At 43.4% G+C, this 15,816-nt stretch overlaps 1 protein-coding gene across 1 annotated transcript in view; it reads right to left on the bottom strand.

Annotated features, from left to right (window-relative positions):
- LOC107091493 (cleavage and polyadenylation specificity factor subunit 1-like) overlaps positions 1-15,212 on the bottom strand; it is a 17,695-nt gene extending 2,483 nt beyond the window's left edge. Inside the window, exons 1-23 of the mRNA XM_015385445.1 lie at positions 15,099-15,212; positions 14,932-15,019; positions 14,692-14,835; positions 14,562-14,613; positions 14,411-14,484; positions 12,063-12,137; positions 11,894-11,974; positions 11,560-11,655; positions 10,622-10,798; positions 10,386-10,527; positions 10,133-10,311; positions 9,836-9,975; positions 8,071-8,248; positions 6,537-6,743; positions 6,073-6,162; positions 5,853-5,996; positions 5,613-5,765; positions 2,684-2,800; positions 2,398-2,488; positions 1,998-2,082; positions 644-785; positions 419-571; positions 95-271 (exon numbers count right to left, since the gene is read on the bottom strand). Coding sequence (XP_015240931.1) covers positions 95-271; positions 419-571; positions 644-785; positions 1,998-2,082; positions 2,398-2,488; positions 2,684-2,800; positions 5,613-5,765; positions 5,853-5,996; positions 6,073-6,162; positions 6,537-6,743; positions 8,071-8,248; positions 9,836-9,975; positions 10,133-10,311; positions 10,386-10,527; positions 10,622-10,798; positions 11,560-11,655; positions 11,894-11,974; positions 12,063-12,137; positions 14,411-14,484; positions 14,562-14,613; positions 14,692-14,835; positions 14,932-15,019; positions 15,099-15,127 — 2,814 coding nt within the window. The 5' untranslated portion in view covers positions 15,128-15,212. The remainder of the gene's footprint in view (positions 1-94; positions 272-418; positions 572-643; positions 786-1,997; positions 2,083-2,397; positions 2,489-2,683; positions 2,801-5,612; positions 5,766-5,852; positions 5,997-6,072; positions 6,163-6,536; positions 6,744-8,070; positions 8,249-9,835; positions 9,976-10,132; positions 10,312-10,385; positions 10,528-10,621; positions 10,799-11,559; positions 11,656-11,893; positions 11,975-12,062; positions 12,138-14,410; positions 14,485-14,561; positions 14,614-14,691; positions 14,836-14,931; positions 15,020-15,098) is intronic.
- Between the last annotated feature and the right edge of the window lie 604 nt (positions 15,213-15,816).

Raw genomic sequence — 15,816 nt, 5'->3', positions numbered from 1 at the left:
AAGGAAGGAAGGAAGGAAGGAAGGAAGGAAGGAAGGAAGGAAGGAAGGAAGGAAGGAAGGAAGGAAGGTGGGTGGTGTGCTCAGCTGCTCTCACCCTGCTGACCAGCGACAGCGTCTTGCTCTCCTCCTGGTAGCGCAGCAGAGAGATGCTCTTCATCAGGTCGGCTGCCAGGATGAAGTTCTTGATGCTGATCATCTGGTGGATGTAGAGCTGCGTGTCGATGAAGGCCATCCCCGTCAGGTCGTTGTCCTTCAGGACCCACAGGAAGATCTGCAGACATGGAGGCTGTGAGGCATCCTGCTGTGCTATCAGTGACTGGTTAGTGGTTCCCTGGTAACGCTCTCAGTCAGGGTTACTGTCAGGCAACAGCTGCTCCTCACTACAGATAACATGAACATATGAGTGTGTGCTGTGGACCTTTTGGCCGATGGCTGACACCAGGTATCCATGGCAATGGCACAGAGCCGTCACGGGGCCCTTCTGCTCCTTCTCATAGAGCACCTTGAACTTGTTCTTGGTGAGCGGCTGGCCCGGTTCTGGGACCACCTCGATCACATCCAGGATCAGAATCTGAACACAAACAGACTTCGTTAAGGACATGGAAGCATCAGGGCTCCGTCCGCAGAGGTAGGGGCCACTCACCCTGCCCCTGCAGGTCACCTCCTCCCCCTGCATCACACAGGTCCCTGCTGCAATGTAGCCCTTCAGGCCGGAAACCGTCTCCTGACTCCTCAGAGCCACGGTCTTCATGCAGGTCACATGTTCCCACTCCTCCAGGTCGATCCTGGACGAAATCAAAGCTCAGATCAGCCTGGTGGCTCCATGAAAGCCTCAGAGGGAGGGTCTGATTTACTCAACTGATTATTAACCATTGAAGGAAACATCACATTAACCAGCTTATCATCAAGGAGTAAATCAGTTCATTTCAAATGATTTTAGTCCGTTATTCTTACAAGCAAAGACAATTTTATACATCTAAAATAAAAAAAGGCAACCCATCCTTTATAAATAAAACTAGTTTGAATCAAAAAGTGTTTTTTTTTTCTTTGACAGATTTAATATTTTCTCTTTTCCAGATCAAGTTCTGCGAATATCTTTTTCACATTTACGTTATTCCCTGTCCTTGTAGGGGCGGGGCTTCCTCCGGAGGGGGGAGAAAAGACGCATTCCTATTGGTCTGAGAACCTTTCATAGGTTGAGAGCGGCCGTTTGGTTTGGCTTAGAGGGGAGAGAATGGGATCTTTTTTGAGAATGCTTTTAAAAAAATATAAAATCTGTATAAAAAAAAAAAAGACATTTTTCTTTAAGAAAAACAATTTGAAAAAATATATGAAACAGATTTGAAAAATAAAACTAGAATAAAATTTGAAGAAAAATAGCAATTTTTATTTTAAATTTACAAAAAGTCATGTTTTTTTTTGTTAATTCTATTTACAAAAGATTTTTTTTTTTTGCTTGATTATTCAAACTTTATTTATTTTTTCAAATAGCTCTTTCTATTCCGTTTTCCGGATCACATTTTCTCCACTTCTTTCCTCTGGAGTGAAGCTGCATTTCTATTGGTCTGAGAGGTAGCTAGCAGCAACAACATTGTATCGGTCAGGGGTGAGAATGTGATCCGTGAAACACAATATGAATAGAAAGCAATTTATAAAACCTACGGTAATCTGAAAAAGAGAAATTTAGAAAGAGAAAAAATTTAATATAAAATCTGTAAAAAAAATAATAACTTTAATAAAAAAGTTTAAAAACAATTATGAAAAAAGCTTTTCTGATTACGCAGTTTTTCAGAGTTTTAGTTCGGCATTGTAATTTTTTCGCTTCAAATTTTCATTTATAAATCATGTTCTTTGCTTGCAGCAACATTGGAGTAAAATTCACTCCATATATCTGGATTTATGGAATGAATTTTACTCCATCTATCATCTTGTACGTGAGTGAAGCAGTACAGAGGACAGCAGACGGACATCAGCGGAGCATTCAGGGTTTGTTTTACCGTGTGTTGGGGATGGTCTCCCAGCTGACAGGAGAGATGAGCTGGATGGAGAACTTCTCCTGCTGAGGGTTAATGTAGCGCTCGTCTAAAGAGAAACAGGAAGAGAAACAGGAGACTCATAAACCCACAGATTTAAATGTTCTTTTTAATAAACACAAAGGAGTAAATACAGAGGAGAGGACAGGATGAATCTTTAAGATAAAACATTAGAATGTAGATTTAATGTCGCTAACAGAAAGCGGTCATAGTTTGTTCAGTATGCGAAATAAAATTGTAATGGGTATGCAAGTGAACAAAATGCTAACTTGTTTTATAAAGGCTGATGCCTTCAAAAACATCAGTACATCAGAATCAGAGTTAAAGGGTTGTGTAGACCAACAGGAAGTGTGTTTTCTCTGACCTCTCTCAATGGTTTCAAACTCCTTCTCCTCTCCCGTCATTCTGGGGATGCGGGTGCACAGCTCTTTCACACTCGTGCACACTGCGTACACCTGGAAGCCAAAAGGAGGAAAACAAACTTTGACATCAAAGAATGATCTCTCTTTAGAGTCCATCAAATGTTTTCTGCTCTTTGCAGAAAGTCAATCTTCAAAGTCAGAGTTCCTTCAAGTCAAACCCTGCTGGTTTCACCCTGCTTCAGGTTAAAGACTGTTGAATTCAGAGCGGAGAGAGAAAGAAAGCTTTGCCTTGGATTCGACGTGGTAGGAGACGTAGTGGACGGTGCACCTCAGGGGGATTTTCCTGACGGGCCAGGGGGCGTCGTAGGACAGGTAGGTGGGGAGGACGCTGATCCTCAGCTCCCCCTGTGGAAGAATGGAGGCCAGGTTAAAACCCCACCAGTAACGGTAGGAATATGGAGATGTGAATTTCATTTCTAGACATCCAGAATGTGATTTTTAGAAGTGGAGAATGTCAAGTTGTTGACTGACAAAGAAAAAAATTATTTACATTATAATACAAACCAATAAATATCTAAACAGCCTGCCATAGCCTGCTGATAACGTTACTGAGGAAACTAGATTATTTCTTGACTGGTAGTAGATCAACGGATCTATTTAGGTGAAATCATCTGTCAGCGGGTGATTCAGCACAAACATAGCACAGTTGTTTGACACTAAATGTATTTATTTTTGCAAATGTGAGCAGGACCACTGGAGTGTTTGACCTCTGATGACCCCTGGAGAATCATTTGTCTTTATATCTTTAAAATGATAGGAGCACAAATGAATAAAATGATTGCTGCACAAACAGCACAAACGTTTTACACCAATTTTGTCTGATTTCATAAAAATGGGGGGGCTGATTGACCTTTTGACCTTTAACTTAATATCTTCTAAGCACAAACAATGTTTTTTCTGCACAAACCAGCACAAACATAGTCACGTTAATTGACACCCATATCATCTGATTTGAAGAAGGTGGGGGGGCTGGTTGACCACTAGACCACTAGAAAAATTTCTTTATATATCCAAAATGATAAGAGCAAAAATGAAATTTTTTCCTGCACAAACATTTGACACCAATTTTGTCTAATTTGAAGAAGGTATGGGCGCCATTTCACTCATGTTGTTCTAACAGGTAGGACCTGTGCATCATCTCATTGGGTTCCTCCTCATTTTGATTCTGTCTTCCATCACACTGTAAACACTAAGTGGCTGTTTGACTCTGCAGCTGTTTCCTATTAGGCTGTTATCACACATCAGTTACCATGGCAGCGCTCCAAGGCAGCGGCCAAGAGCAGCTCCTCTCAACAATTTCACAAAATAAGGCGCTTAAAATGATACAAACTAGACTTCAAACCCGCATCTATTATCGCCAACCCCTGCTGGAGCTACGGTTACAAAATGTTTTAAATACTGATATTTTTGACCATTTAAAAAGCTGCGGAGTGCTACGGACAGATGTCAACTAAACAACAATGATATGCAAGTGCTGCGCCATCTTTCTGACGGGGTCTTGGCTGTATCCAGCAGTACCGGACGGTGCTATTAACCTGGGGGGGCTGATGCTGTACCGCGCCGATAGAAACAAAGAGCTCTGTGTGAATGGAGGCTCCTCTGAGACTGTTCCCAGGCAACCTTCAGCACCTAGAGGGGAAGCACAGCCCTCTGCAGGTGAAAATGAGGAGAGCACTCTAGATGCTTCTCTGTCAAATGCTGAAACATCCTCAGGCGGCCCCCTCTGGCTTCCACACCTTCTCCAGCGTCATCTGTTGCTGCTAAACCTGCCAATGGCACCACTGCTGCTTCAACCCAGGGGGCTACCACCCTCACAGCATCGTCATCATCGTCCTCTCATCGCGAGTGCTTCAGGAGCTGGAGGCAGTAGCAGCAGCTCAACAACAACTGCTGCTCACCTTATCAAGGCTGCACTTTAAAAAATGAAATTGTCTAGCTTTTTTTCTTTTTCTTTACACTTGTGTATACAAAATTACAAAAAAAATCTGTCTGTCTCAGTGTTCTCTCACCAATATCAGGTTCTGTTAAATCCCTGTTAAAGAAGTCGGCGTAATGCTGCAGATGTGAGGAGGGATAAGGTCTGGATGTCTGTGATGAATTGTGAGGTGAAACGGTAGCGCTCATAAAAAATGACTTCCTGAATTTGAAAGGACATCTAAGTGCCGTCTGAGAACCATAAATATTTAATTAATGCCGCTCATTCTTCACCTAATGTGCCTGTGCAAGATTTTCTTTTAAATTATTATTGTTTGCAAATAACTACGTCAAAAATCTCCCGACTAAATTAGGGAATAAAACAAACTGATTGACTCTAAGGAGGGCGGAGACAGAGGAAAACCTGCTGCCCACCAGGTTACCTCTATGAGGATGTTACTATGGTAACAGAAACAGACGTTGAGGAAACTCTCTTCAAGAAATGGAAACTCAGTTTCCTGACTTCATGTTGACAAACTTTGAGTTTTCATTAAACCCGGTTCATGAAACAGGCCTGGAGTGTGTAGAATATACCCCCATCTAGTGGTGAACTACATGAATTACACCAGTAGACTGATGCTTTTCTGTCTAGCATGTGAAACCCATTACATGAAGCTTTTCTCTTTGTGAATGGAGGGGACACATCAACCTCCGTCATCCTTGTTAAATCAGCTAAACTAAACAATGAAACATTTCTCTGAAAACAGCTGAAATACGCCTACGCTCGTTAGCTGGAATGACTGCTTTGAGAATTAGCAGCAGGCGATAACTGGGGCGTGTAAAGCTGACATTTCTCCATTTCAACAACTGCTCTGATGGAAAATATTTTTTACTTTACCATCTTTTACTTTTTACATAATATTTTTATAATAAAAAGTCAAATTTGTTTAATTCGTCTCTTAGAGTTTATAAAATTTATTTTAAAAAACAAGTGAAATGTTTTAGAGGCTGTATGTCTAAATTTAAAACTTATTGTTTTAGATAAAACCGCCATTAAATCCTCTTATACCAATTTTCTTATTTTCAAACAGCTGAATTAGTCTGGATATAATCAATCAACAGAGAAGAAGAAACGCTTTAAGTGAAAAATAAAAACTGCTGAATGAAGCTAAATTTAGGCCGATTTAACTGAACTTCCTGTTATTAAAAAAGCTTGATTAGTAGTGAAGCAGGCTTTATCTACCTGCTTGTTGAAGTAGAGGAAACCTTTGGGACAGTTGATGTTGTGGAACGGAGAGAAGGACTCGATTGGCCCGTCGATGCTCATCGGGTGGAGCCTCAGAGCTCCTCGTGACGTGACGAACATCCAGTGAGGAGACGGGCCGCAGATAAACACCTGGACCAACAACAGTGGCAGAGAGTTATGGCTGGACGCCGTGAAACCAGGTCCATGGATGTTCTTTAGAGATCTTAAACGTCTTACCCCTGAGTAACCAGAGATGTCCTCAAAGTATCTGAACCTGGAGATGTGACCCTTCGTCGGAGGGCCCTCCTCTGCGCCGCTCTCCGCCTTTTTGTCTTTCCTCAGTTTTGATTTCTTTTCTCTGAAGTTGATGTTGTGGTGCACCTGCTCAGAGGAGGGAGACAGAGAAGCTGTGAGCTTTGACCTCTGAGAAGACGGCGGCTCGGCTGCTGCATCGTACCTTTTTGAAGCGAACTTTCAGGTTGTTCTGTGGCTGCTGCTGATCGTACGGGAACGCCTCGTAGATCAGAAGCTCGTTCTCCACGTAGACCTGAGAAACACCAAGAGGATTTTATGGCTTTGTTTTGATTTTACTAAACAGCGGATGAAAAATGCTGGTGAAACTTGTCAGTTATCCAGGTCATTTCAAGAAAAGAAAATTCAAAACAATCCACTGGACTTTGTTTCAAGTTTGATGACGTTTCACTTCACATCCAGGAATTTTTTTCTATTCAAAATGTCAGGAATATGGTTGAGTTCAAGGTTTAATACAGTAGCCCAACAAAGCCTTGTTTTTGTTTTGAAAAAATGCAAATTAAAATGTTGAAAAAGCTTCCTGGATGGGAAGCAAAACGTCTTCAAACTTGGAAACAAAGTCCATTGGATTGTTTAAATTTTCTTTATTAGAGTGGATGAAAAACTCACCAGTAAATACGGTCTGCTGCGATTGTTGCCCAGAGACACCAAGGCGACTTCTTTGATCACCGGGAACTCTCCCTGTCGAGCGACTTCCTCCTTTTTACCATCCGCCTGCGTGGCCGACTGGCCAGAAGAACTGTCCACCAGCACCCGCTGACCTACTGGGAAGTTCTTCACCAGGAAAACCAAGCGCCAGTCTGGCAGCTGGAAAATCTACAAATCAAAGACCAGAGAAACTTTGACCTGCTGCCTGAAACTAAAAGAAAACTACTAAAAAAGAAAAACCATGAAGGTATTGATTATTTTCCTGGTTATTCATTTCATGTTGTAAACAATAAATGTTATTATGACACAAACACCAAACGGTATGAAGCCTCTTCTCGTCTTCTTCTTATTTACTCCATAGTTACTGATTAAAGGTTTCAACAACAAACACAACTGCAATTTTCCTGTTTTATATTAAAGGTATAGTGAAGAATTTCCACAATTTTTTTTAAAAGAACCACCCTCTTCACTTAAAAAAAAAATGCACATCCGCTACCCTGTACCTGCTCCCGAGATGGAACTCCTATTAAATGTGTGAGAGAGCATGCAGGAGCCCATTTCTCCACCTGCCCACTCTGTTTAAAAGTTGCTGTTCCCATATCAATACGAGCTAACTGTGCCCAAAAGTCCGATCTCACCCCTAAATCCCTCAAACACGATATACAGCGGGGACTATATAGTGGACTTTATAGTGAACTCAGTTAACAGTGTTCCTCTTTACTTAAAGGGGAACACAGTTTTTTTTACATCAGGCCCTTGATTTTTACGTTATTACATCATGTTCTACTCACTCATATGAGTTTTGTGTCATTTGGAGCCGTTCTGAAGATATTCGGTTTGGTTATATCCAAGTAACGTCTTCCTATGGGCAACGACTTGAACACACAAACTAAACTGTTCATAATTTATTCTTTATGTTACGCCAGCATTCATAAAATGTAAACGAATCACTGTCCTCCAGACATCCGCGGTTATATTTTTTAGATTTATATATTTTTTTAAAACAAAGCGGAGCGTGTATGATGTCATCCGTACGCTGGACTGGAGTTGTAACAGTCAGCCCGGGCCACAGGCGGCTACGCTCTACCCCTTCTATTCATTAGGCTAGCTAATCTGAATCGTTCAATTCCATTTTGAGATAATAGATTATAATCAGAAAAGTGTTTTGTTGTCCTTTATAGGTCTTTTAAAGGAATCTGTATCGCTCTATTTCTACCAACAAACTAAACTTTTGATTTAAATAATTGCCCTGTGATGGACTGGCGACCTGTCCAGGGTGTACCCCGCCTCTCGCCCATTGACTGCTGGAGATAGGCACCAGCACCCCTCGTGACCCCACTCGGGACAAGCGTGTAAGAAAATGGATGGATGGATAATTAATGTATGTATTTGATTTCTAAAACTACTAAAATGAAAAAAAAAAAAAAGATGAATGAGTTTAGCTCCAGACTTAGCCGTCAGCTTTAAACGTCTCAGGTTTAGAGGGAGGGCCTACCTCCATCACCCCGTTGTCTCTGATGATCACACACCAGTGGGACGGCTCTGCTTTGCCTGAGCTCCCTTCGCCGCTGTTGCCTGCGGGTCCCGCTGAGTTGCGGCTGGTTTCCTCCTTTGAGGGCTGGTTGGTGCTGGACTCTCCGTACAGCATTTCCTCCTCGTCATCCACAGCGTTGCTGCTCAGACATGAAAGGTGAGGATTAAAGCATAAACAGGAGATCTAAGGGGCAGATTATACTTCTGCAACCGCACATAATCAAATGTTGCTTGCGTCTGGTCGCGAACCCGTTTTGCTGGTATGCGTCTGCACCGTTGGTCTGGAATTTCTAGGGACGCACAGCAGTTTCCCGCCAAAGTGCTCAAAGCCTATTCAAGAACTCGCGAGAACTTCGGCGGCGCTGCGGGAGTATTTATTTTTCAAAACAACAATGACGCGTCTGCAAGATATCGAGGTCACAGAGATGGATCTAGAGTTGCTAGACATCAAAGAGGAACAGGTTCTGGCTGATCTCCCTCCAGAGGACCTTGGCATCTTTATATACTTTGTCTAAGTGGTTGTACTTCCGAACCTCCTCGATTAACCTTTCGTCATAGTTGTCCATTGTAGTTGTTCCTTGGTTTTTAAAAATGGCGCGCCCCGGCACCGAATCTAGAAGGACGACCAAACAGACAGCCTGGAAAGGCATACCAAGGACCAATCACAGCTGCTTTTTGTCTGCGCACTTCCGCTTGAGGTCTGCGCGGGTTTGCAACCATCCGACACGAAGTCAGGAATTATTTGAGGTGCAAGACGACGGTTGCAGAACCTCTGAGCGGGGGGCGTGGTCGCGCACAGAGACAGATTGGACAGTTGCAGAGGCTATGCGTCAGAAGCATAAATTGGCCTTAAGAACGCACTGACAGGTAGCCTGATAAACCAGACTAAATGGGAGATGAAAGGTGTTATTTAGGCTGGCCCCGATAAAGGAGAAATGGGAAGATTGTTGATGAGAACAACCTGTTGTTTTTCAAAACATGTCTGTTGTCTGTGCCTATTGGCCAACGCTCTGACCAATGAGCGCAACTGACTGTGATGTAGTAAGCGAGACAGAAAGCTGGTGGGGAAGCGTAAACAAACAGCGTGTCAGTAAAACGGCAAATATGTCCTTCTTAAAAATGAATGAGCGTAGAGCTGATTCTAAAGCTGAGTCAAAAACCGCCATCAGAGCCAGCCGTCCTTCACACACGACTATGCCGAGAGAGGGCCGCTTCAGACGGGCGAAGGTTAGCCCTGGCTGCCGTTAGCTTCGGAGCTCCGCTGGTTACAGCGATCCTCTCAACTTCGGAAATAGTTTTTTTAATTACGCATTAAATCGGTAAATGGACCATATAGTGACGCATTAAAGTATAATATTCTCGCCTCAAATTATCTTAAAATGTACTTTTATTGAACAACAGCAACAGAAAAGAGAACTTTTAACTTTCAATGGAGTGCTCCTTTGAAAGTTGCTGCTGCCGCAGTACATGCTACTGTTCAATAGTTGTTGCCATCTTCCTTGTTGTGCTTTCTCCAGCATCGGGCAGCTTTGTCTCCACGCTGTCAAAACCCCGCCCGCTTTGCATCCAGACATTCAAAACACATCTCTGCGTTGTGATTGGCCCACCAGTTCTAGGGCCTGAGGCATTGATCGAGGCTAGACAAACTCACAGGCAACAATAATCTTGGCCGCTGGTGGGTGGGGCTAGTTTACTAGGCTAGCTGAAAGGGCGATGGGAGCTCATACCTGAGGTCCTGGTAAACCGTCTCCTCCTCTGAAAGGCTCCTGCTGATGAAGTCCTCTTTGGTGGAGGAGCACGTCTTGCTTTCTGTGGTGAACATGCCGCTAACATCTCGGTACGCACACAGAGCGATCACGCGGGATTGCTTTAAAAAAAGAACAAAAAAAGATCTTAAAAAGGTATTTGATACAGAGGCAATTTGTAAGAAAAAGAAATGTAATATTGCAGTCTTCCCAGCAGGGGGTGCTCTTTTTAACGCTCTTTCAGCCTCAGGGAAATAAAATATAGCGCGCTGCACTCACGGTGGAAATCTGTGGTTTCTGCAGGGCCAGTCGGTGCGTTTTCCCCATGTAGGAGTCGCTTTTCAGCACAAACATGGTGACCACGCCCTCAGCCGTCATGATAACCACGTAGGGGTCGGCCACGGAGCAATGCACGATGGGAGAGCCCAGATCCACGGGGATGAAGTGGAGCTGTTTCACTGAAAGCAGGGGGAGGATAAACATCCAGATCTTCCATTTGTGCAGGAATCCTTAAAAGAGGAGCTGATTTTACCTCCTTCTAGCAGGCGCAGGCCCATGGGTGAGACCTGGATGATGTACTGGTCATCGCCGATGTTTCCAGCGAACACAGTCGGCCCCTGAGTAGCAAACCCACTGGTGTCCAGCTCCATTATTTCCTGACCTGTCTGAAGAATCTGCAAGCGAGCATCACAGAGGAACCGCCTGATTACGCTTCGCTAGAGACGCAGTAGAAAAAGAGAGAAGCAACAGTGGCGTTCGTCCTCCTACCATGGTGGAATCCTCTCTGCTCAGGATGAGAAAGCCGTGCCTTTTGGAGTCGTCCTCCAGGGGGCGCTCCGTCTTCTCCTCCTCTTTCTCTGGCTCTTCCTTGTCCTTCTCTCCCTCTTCCCCATCCTCCTTACCTTCTGCCTTCGCCGCGTCGTCCGACTCATCGCTTTTTAAAGCCTAGAAAGAAACAGGCAGCAAAAGGTTTTTTTTTTTTAATCAAAATCTTTTTTATTGACATTTTCACATTATAACAAAAGTACAGTGCTGGATAGTCGCTACAGAGATATACAGAGATGGATAATATCAATCAAACCATGCACAAATGAAATGAATCAAAATAGAGAGGAAAAAACAAAATCAGACAAAAAAGTAAATAAATAAAAGAAAATAAAAGAAAGAAAAGAAATCAAACAGTGTGGAAAATAATCCCTTCCATGTCATTGCCAGATTACTAGTCATAGTTTAAAGTCACTCTTAGACTAAAACCGCGAAGCATGGCTGAGCTAAATTCAAGTGTCAAGCCTTTAACCCTTTATAGGCACTCAGTGAAATACTTTGAAAATCTAAATTTCAAGCCAAGTTTTATTTGGACCTTATTACCTTTGTAATATAAAAAAAAATATGGATATTTTGACGGCAAAATTTAATAAAATAATGTAATAAAAAGAAACGCCAACTTGCGAAAATATATTAAGAAAAATAAAAAACTATTTGTAAGGGGTATGCAAGTGGTCTAAAACGCTAACTTTCCCTGTAAAGGGTTAAAGGCTCTGGAATTCTTTTTAAAAAGGGGCCCTAAACCTTCTGAACGTTCTGATTTGAATGCTTTAGTGATTGTATAATTTTTATCCAGTTTTAGACAGGACACAAGATCCTCCGTCCAAAAGGTTGAAGATTTAAACTCCCAGAAAGCCTCAGTCCGTGCTGAACCAACCAACCTTTTTGTCCTCCTTGACTTCACTGGAGACAACCGTCCACATGTCTTGGCAACCAGGCAGTTCGAAAGTGGTGACCACCTGAGGCCGAATGCTTCTCTGTGGTGAGAATAGAAACAATAAGTGAAATGAAGCGGTTTTAAAGTGGGTGGATGGATCAGAGGGAGGCTGTATCTGGGGTGTTTACAGGCTGCTCCGTGGATCTCTGAGGCAGCCCTGGTAAACCCAGACTTTACTTTAGCACCGTCACAGGACCTGTGGCGGACGGCCCTCGCCGCCACAGGGTTTCAGGACGGTGCTACAACATTAGAGTGATTTACAGCGGCGCACGATTTACCTGGAGGACGGACAGCGCACCGTTTTTACCGTGACCGGAGCAGACGACCACCTCCAGGTCAGGTTCAGGGTTGCTCTGAAACTGTACGAAAGAAAACAAACGTTTTATTTTAAACAGTCTGTTTTATTCTGATTACTTTTGGCGTTGGGATGGTTAGATGTGCGTTTACCTCTTCGGAGAGGAAGGCAGGCTCCCCCATAGAAGCATTGGCACAAGGACCGATGTTCAGGATGCTGTCACACACCTGCATTGAAACAGAAAACCTTAACAGCAAATGGGATCTTGTTATTTTTTTCCTTTTCCTGTTTGTGTTATTTTTTTGGTAACAGAAAAAATCCTGGGGTTTAACCTTCTCTCCATTTTAACCCTTTAACACTGAATGTTCCTTTTAGAACCGGTTCTATTATGGAAGGTTTTGGCTGAAAACAAATTAGGCTTCGGTTGTAAAAACTTCTCAACACTGATGAACAAAATGAGGTTAAAAAATGTGCTGAGACATGTGCTCCAGATGAAGATAAAAGAAAGATATGCTAAGCTAACACTTTATGTTTTTTTAAAGGATTTCGGGTAGGGATGGGAATCCAAAACTAGTTCCTGTTCTGAGCCGGTTCCATGTGTTCCAATTCCATGGCACCGTTTGGCAGCTCGCTTAACGATTCTCTTAACGATTCCAGGCAGCAGCAGAGCCTAGCACTGGGCAGCACGACTTGCGTCACGTTCTTTATGCAAGTTACGCACACGGCATTCAGTAAGCAAGACAAAACAAATTAAAAAAAATGGCGTTTCATTGGGTAAAGCGATTGAAAGTTTGGCTTCATTTTAATAGGGTGACCAGAGGTCCTCTTTTTCCCGGACATGTCCTACTTCTCAGACCTAAAAAAATGTCGGGGGGGAATTTCAAAATCATGTGGGATTTTGGTCGACTACAGTGCAGCACGTAGTCGAAACAGTGAGCCAGGGCGGGGGACGGAGCGACCAAACCTGACCCGGTAACGGTAGCCAGGACAATGGTAGCCCTGTGCTTCCCACCACCTGCCTTACCGGTCCCCAGCCCCCTTTCTCCGCCTAAGGACGGGCGTCTCATGGCTCTGCTGAGGTCCGGTCCAGTCAGCGACCCAGTAGTCGACAGAAAAAAAGTGTCCTTTTCAGAAACCCAAATCTGGTCACCCTACATTTTAAGGAAGAGAAAGATGGCAATAAGGCGCTTTGCAATCATTGCAAAGTGGCAATTACATCCACGGGAGAAAATGCATCCAACATGGAGAAACACCTGGGCACACAACATGGCATACATTTTAACGAATGCCGCGTTTTTAATGCTTCCAAACAGAAGCTAAAGTTACGACCAGCATGGAAGGCAACTCCTAGTAAATCATATGCTATTTCTGGTCATAAACCATTTTTCTATCTATCTTTGAGGCTATTAAAGAAGTGTGCCTTTCTCGTTAATCCAGCCCTTCATTGCTAACATGTTTAATTAGAACTATTGGTAGCTGGAATTCTTACATGATTCTAGCTATTGCAATGGATGGAAAGAAACATGCTATAAAGTTGCTCTGCAGTTCAGGGAGAGAGAGAAAGGTGACGCTCGTTTGTTTCAATCAGGGGGGATGAGTTTATTTCCCGAAATTGTACAGTAATGCTTTTTCATTAAACGGATGCCTTCTCCAGTCGATGACTGTGACGAGAATCGACAAGAGAATCGAATTGTTTCAAAGAATCGATAAGGGAATCGGAATCGTGAAAATCTTATCAATTCCCAACCCTTATTCCAGGTTGAAAATTTCACCTTTTAAGAAACTAATTTCAGTGGATATAAAACCATCCGCTGTTGTCTTTGGAGCACTTCAGCATGAGCAGATGTTCCTCTCAGTGTTTTCTGATCACAGAAAATGCTTCCATTTGTGTTTTTTTTTAAATAAAACTGCATATATCAGTGTTTGAAACACTTTGCACATCTGTCAGACTCCTGACTTCATAGTCTCTCTGCTCTGCAGCGTTTAGGGAAGTAGGGATGGAGTCACTGCAACCCCAGCTGCTGCCATGATAAAATTATTGTGAAGAAGATAAACTCACCAAAACAGAGGAAAGTCTTTAGATTTGTCTGTTGTCACTTTATACAAAAAAGGTTGATAAATGTGTCTGTGGTGCAAAATTATGGAATGAATAGATTAATGGCAGATAGACCAAACTGGACTGTTTGTAGTTTTCCTTCCCCACTGAGATCACCGCAGCGCTCTGTAGCCACCAGTTAGCTTCAGAAGCTAACCAGCATTACAGCAACAGGAGCCAATATAATAGCCAATAGTGTTGGTTTTCCAACATAAATTTTAACATTTAATGCCACTAACAAGTGTTCAAATATACAGTAAACTGCATAAAAGGCTTTAAACTGTTTGGACATATTTATTCTGAAGGTGAGGCAGCGCACCATGTGAAGCAAATCTTCAGATCACCTCCTCTTTAAATGTGGTGCATTTCTGTTTTATTTTGAAAAGGTTCTGATTTTATTTTCACCTCAAATGAGTAGGTAGCCAGCTGCGTGCCTGACTGGGCCTCGCTGCCGTACACCTCGATCTCATCCACCTCATCTGTAAAGAAAGAGGCGGAGCAATAAGCCGATCAGCCTGTGGGACGGAGACACCAGAGGAGTAGACGGTGGACGCACCTGTCCAGTTGGTGGAAGACTCCACTCGCTTCTTTTTGACGGGCGGCTCCTCCTGGAAAGGATCAGTATTAAACTATGAATTCATTCAGTTAAACTTCGGCATCAGACTGAGAGCTTCTAGAACACAGACCTGTTTGTCTGTTTCTTTCTCTTTTTCCTGCTTGTCTTTTCCGTCCTCAGCAGGCGTCTCCTGCAGCTTCTCGGTGTACTTCAGGAGCAGCGAGTTTCCAAGCCGCGAACCGAGGAACAGGTAGCCGGGCTCCATGGTAACCATCTGGAGGAGGGAAAGAGTACATGGTCACAGCTACTATTACGGATTCTAACCTAAAAACGCAACTTTTTTCCTGATCCTTTAAAACTAGGAACTCACACATGTTGTGAGGACGCTGGCTGCAGCTTTGTCAAAGTGGAAAGCTCTGACGCTCCTCATGCCGTCTGTTATGAGCGTCAACACATAACTGGAAGGAAACAGTCAGGGACAAATCCTAAATGTCAGCAGGATTCAAGCGTGAGCTGAAAAGTGTCAGAGGAACTCACATCTCTCCTCCTTTTAGGGAGATCACCATCTTGTCAGCCGCTATAAAGTCAGACTGGGAGCAGTCCAGTGTTATCTTCACTTCCTCCTGGACACCTGTCAATCATCAACACATTCTTTAGAGGCAGAGCCGAATATCTAAAGTTATACTGGAACTATCAGGCAGTCAGGAGGTCTAAAGATGAAAATGATTAAATATTTCTACAGTTTTTTTTTTGAAAATGTAAGGAAATGTAAGGAATTAGAGGCGAAAAGGAAGGAAGGAAGGAAGGAAGGAAGGAAGGAAGGAAGGAAGGAAGGAAGGAAGGAAGGAAGGAAGGAAGGACACGAACGAAGAACGGACAGGAAGGAAGGAAGAACAGAGAGGAAAGAAGGAAGTAAGAACGGACATGAAGGAAGGAAGAACGGACAGGAAGGAAGAGAGAACGGAGAGGAAGGAAGAACGGAGAGACAGGAAGGAAGGAAGTAAGAACAGACAGGAAGGAAGGAAGGAAGGAAGGAAGAACGGGCAGGAAGGAAGAAAGAACGGACAGGAAGGAAGGAAGGAAGAACGGACAGGAAGAACGGAAGAACGGACAGGAAGAACGGACAGGAAGGAAGGAAGGAACGACGGAGGAACGGACAGGAAGGAAGGTAGAACAGACTGGAAGAACAGACAGGAAGGAAGGTAGAACGGACAGGAAGAACGGACAGGAAGGAAGGAAGGAACGACGGAGGAAC

This window comes from Cyprinodon variegatus, unplaced genomic scaffold, assembly GCF_000732505.1.
Source record: "Cyprinodon variegatus isolate N-32 unplaced genomic scaffold, C_variegatus-1.0 Scaffold339, whole genome shotgun sequence".
Taxonomy (NCBI): Eukaryota; Metazoa; Chordata; class Actinopteri; order Cyprinodontiformes; family Cyprinodontidae; genus Cyprinodon; species Cyprinodon variegatus.
The sequence above is the reverse complement of the archived record's forward strand: the minus strand, read 5'-3'. Positions and strand labels throughout refer to the sequence as shown.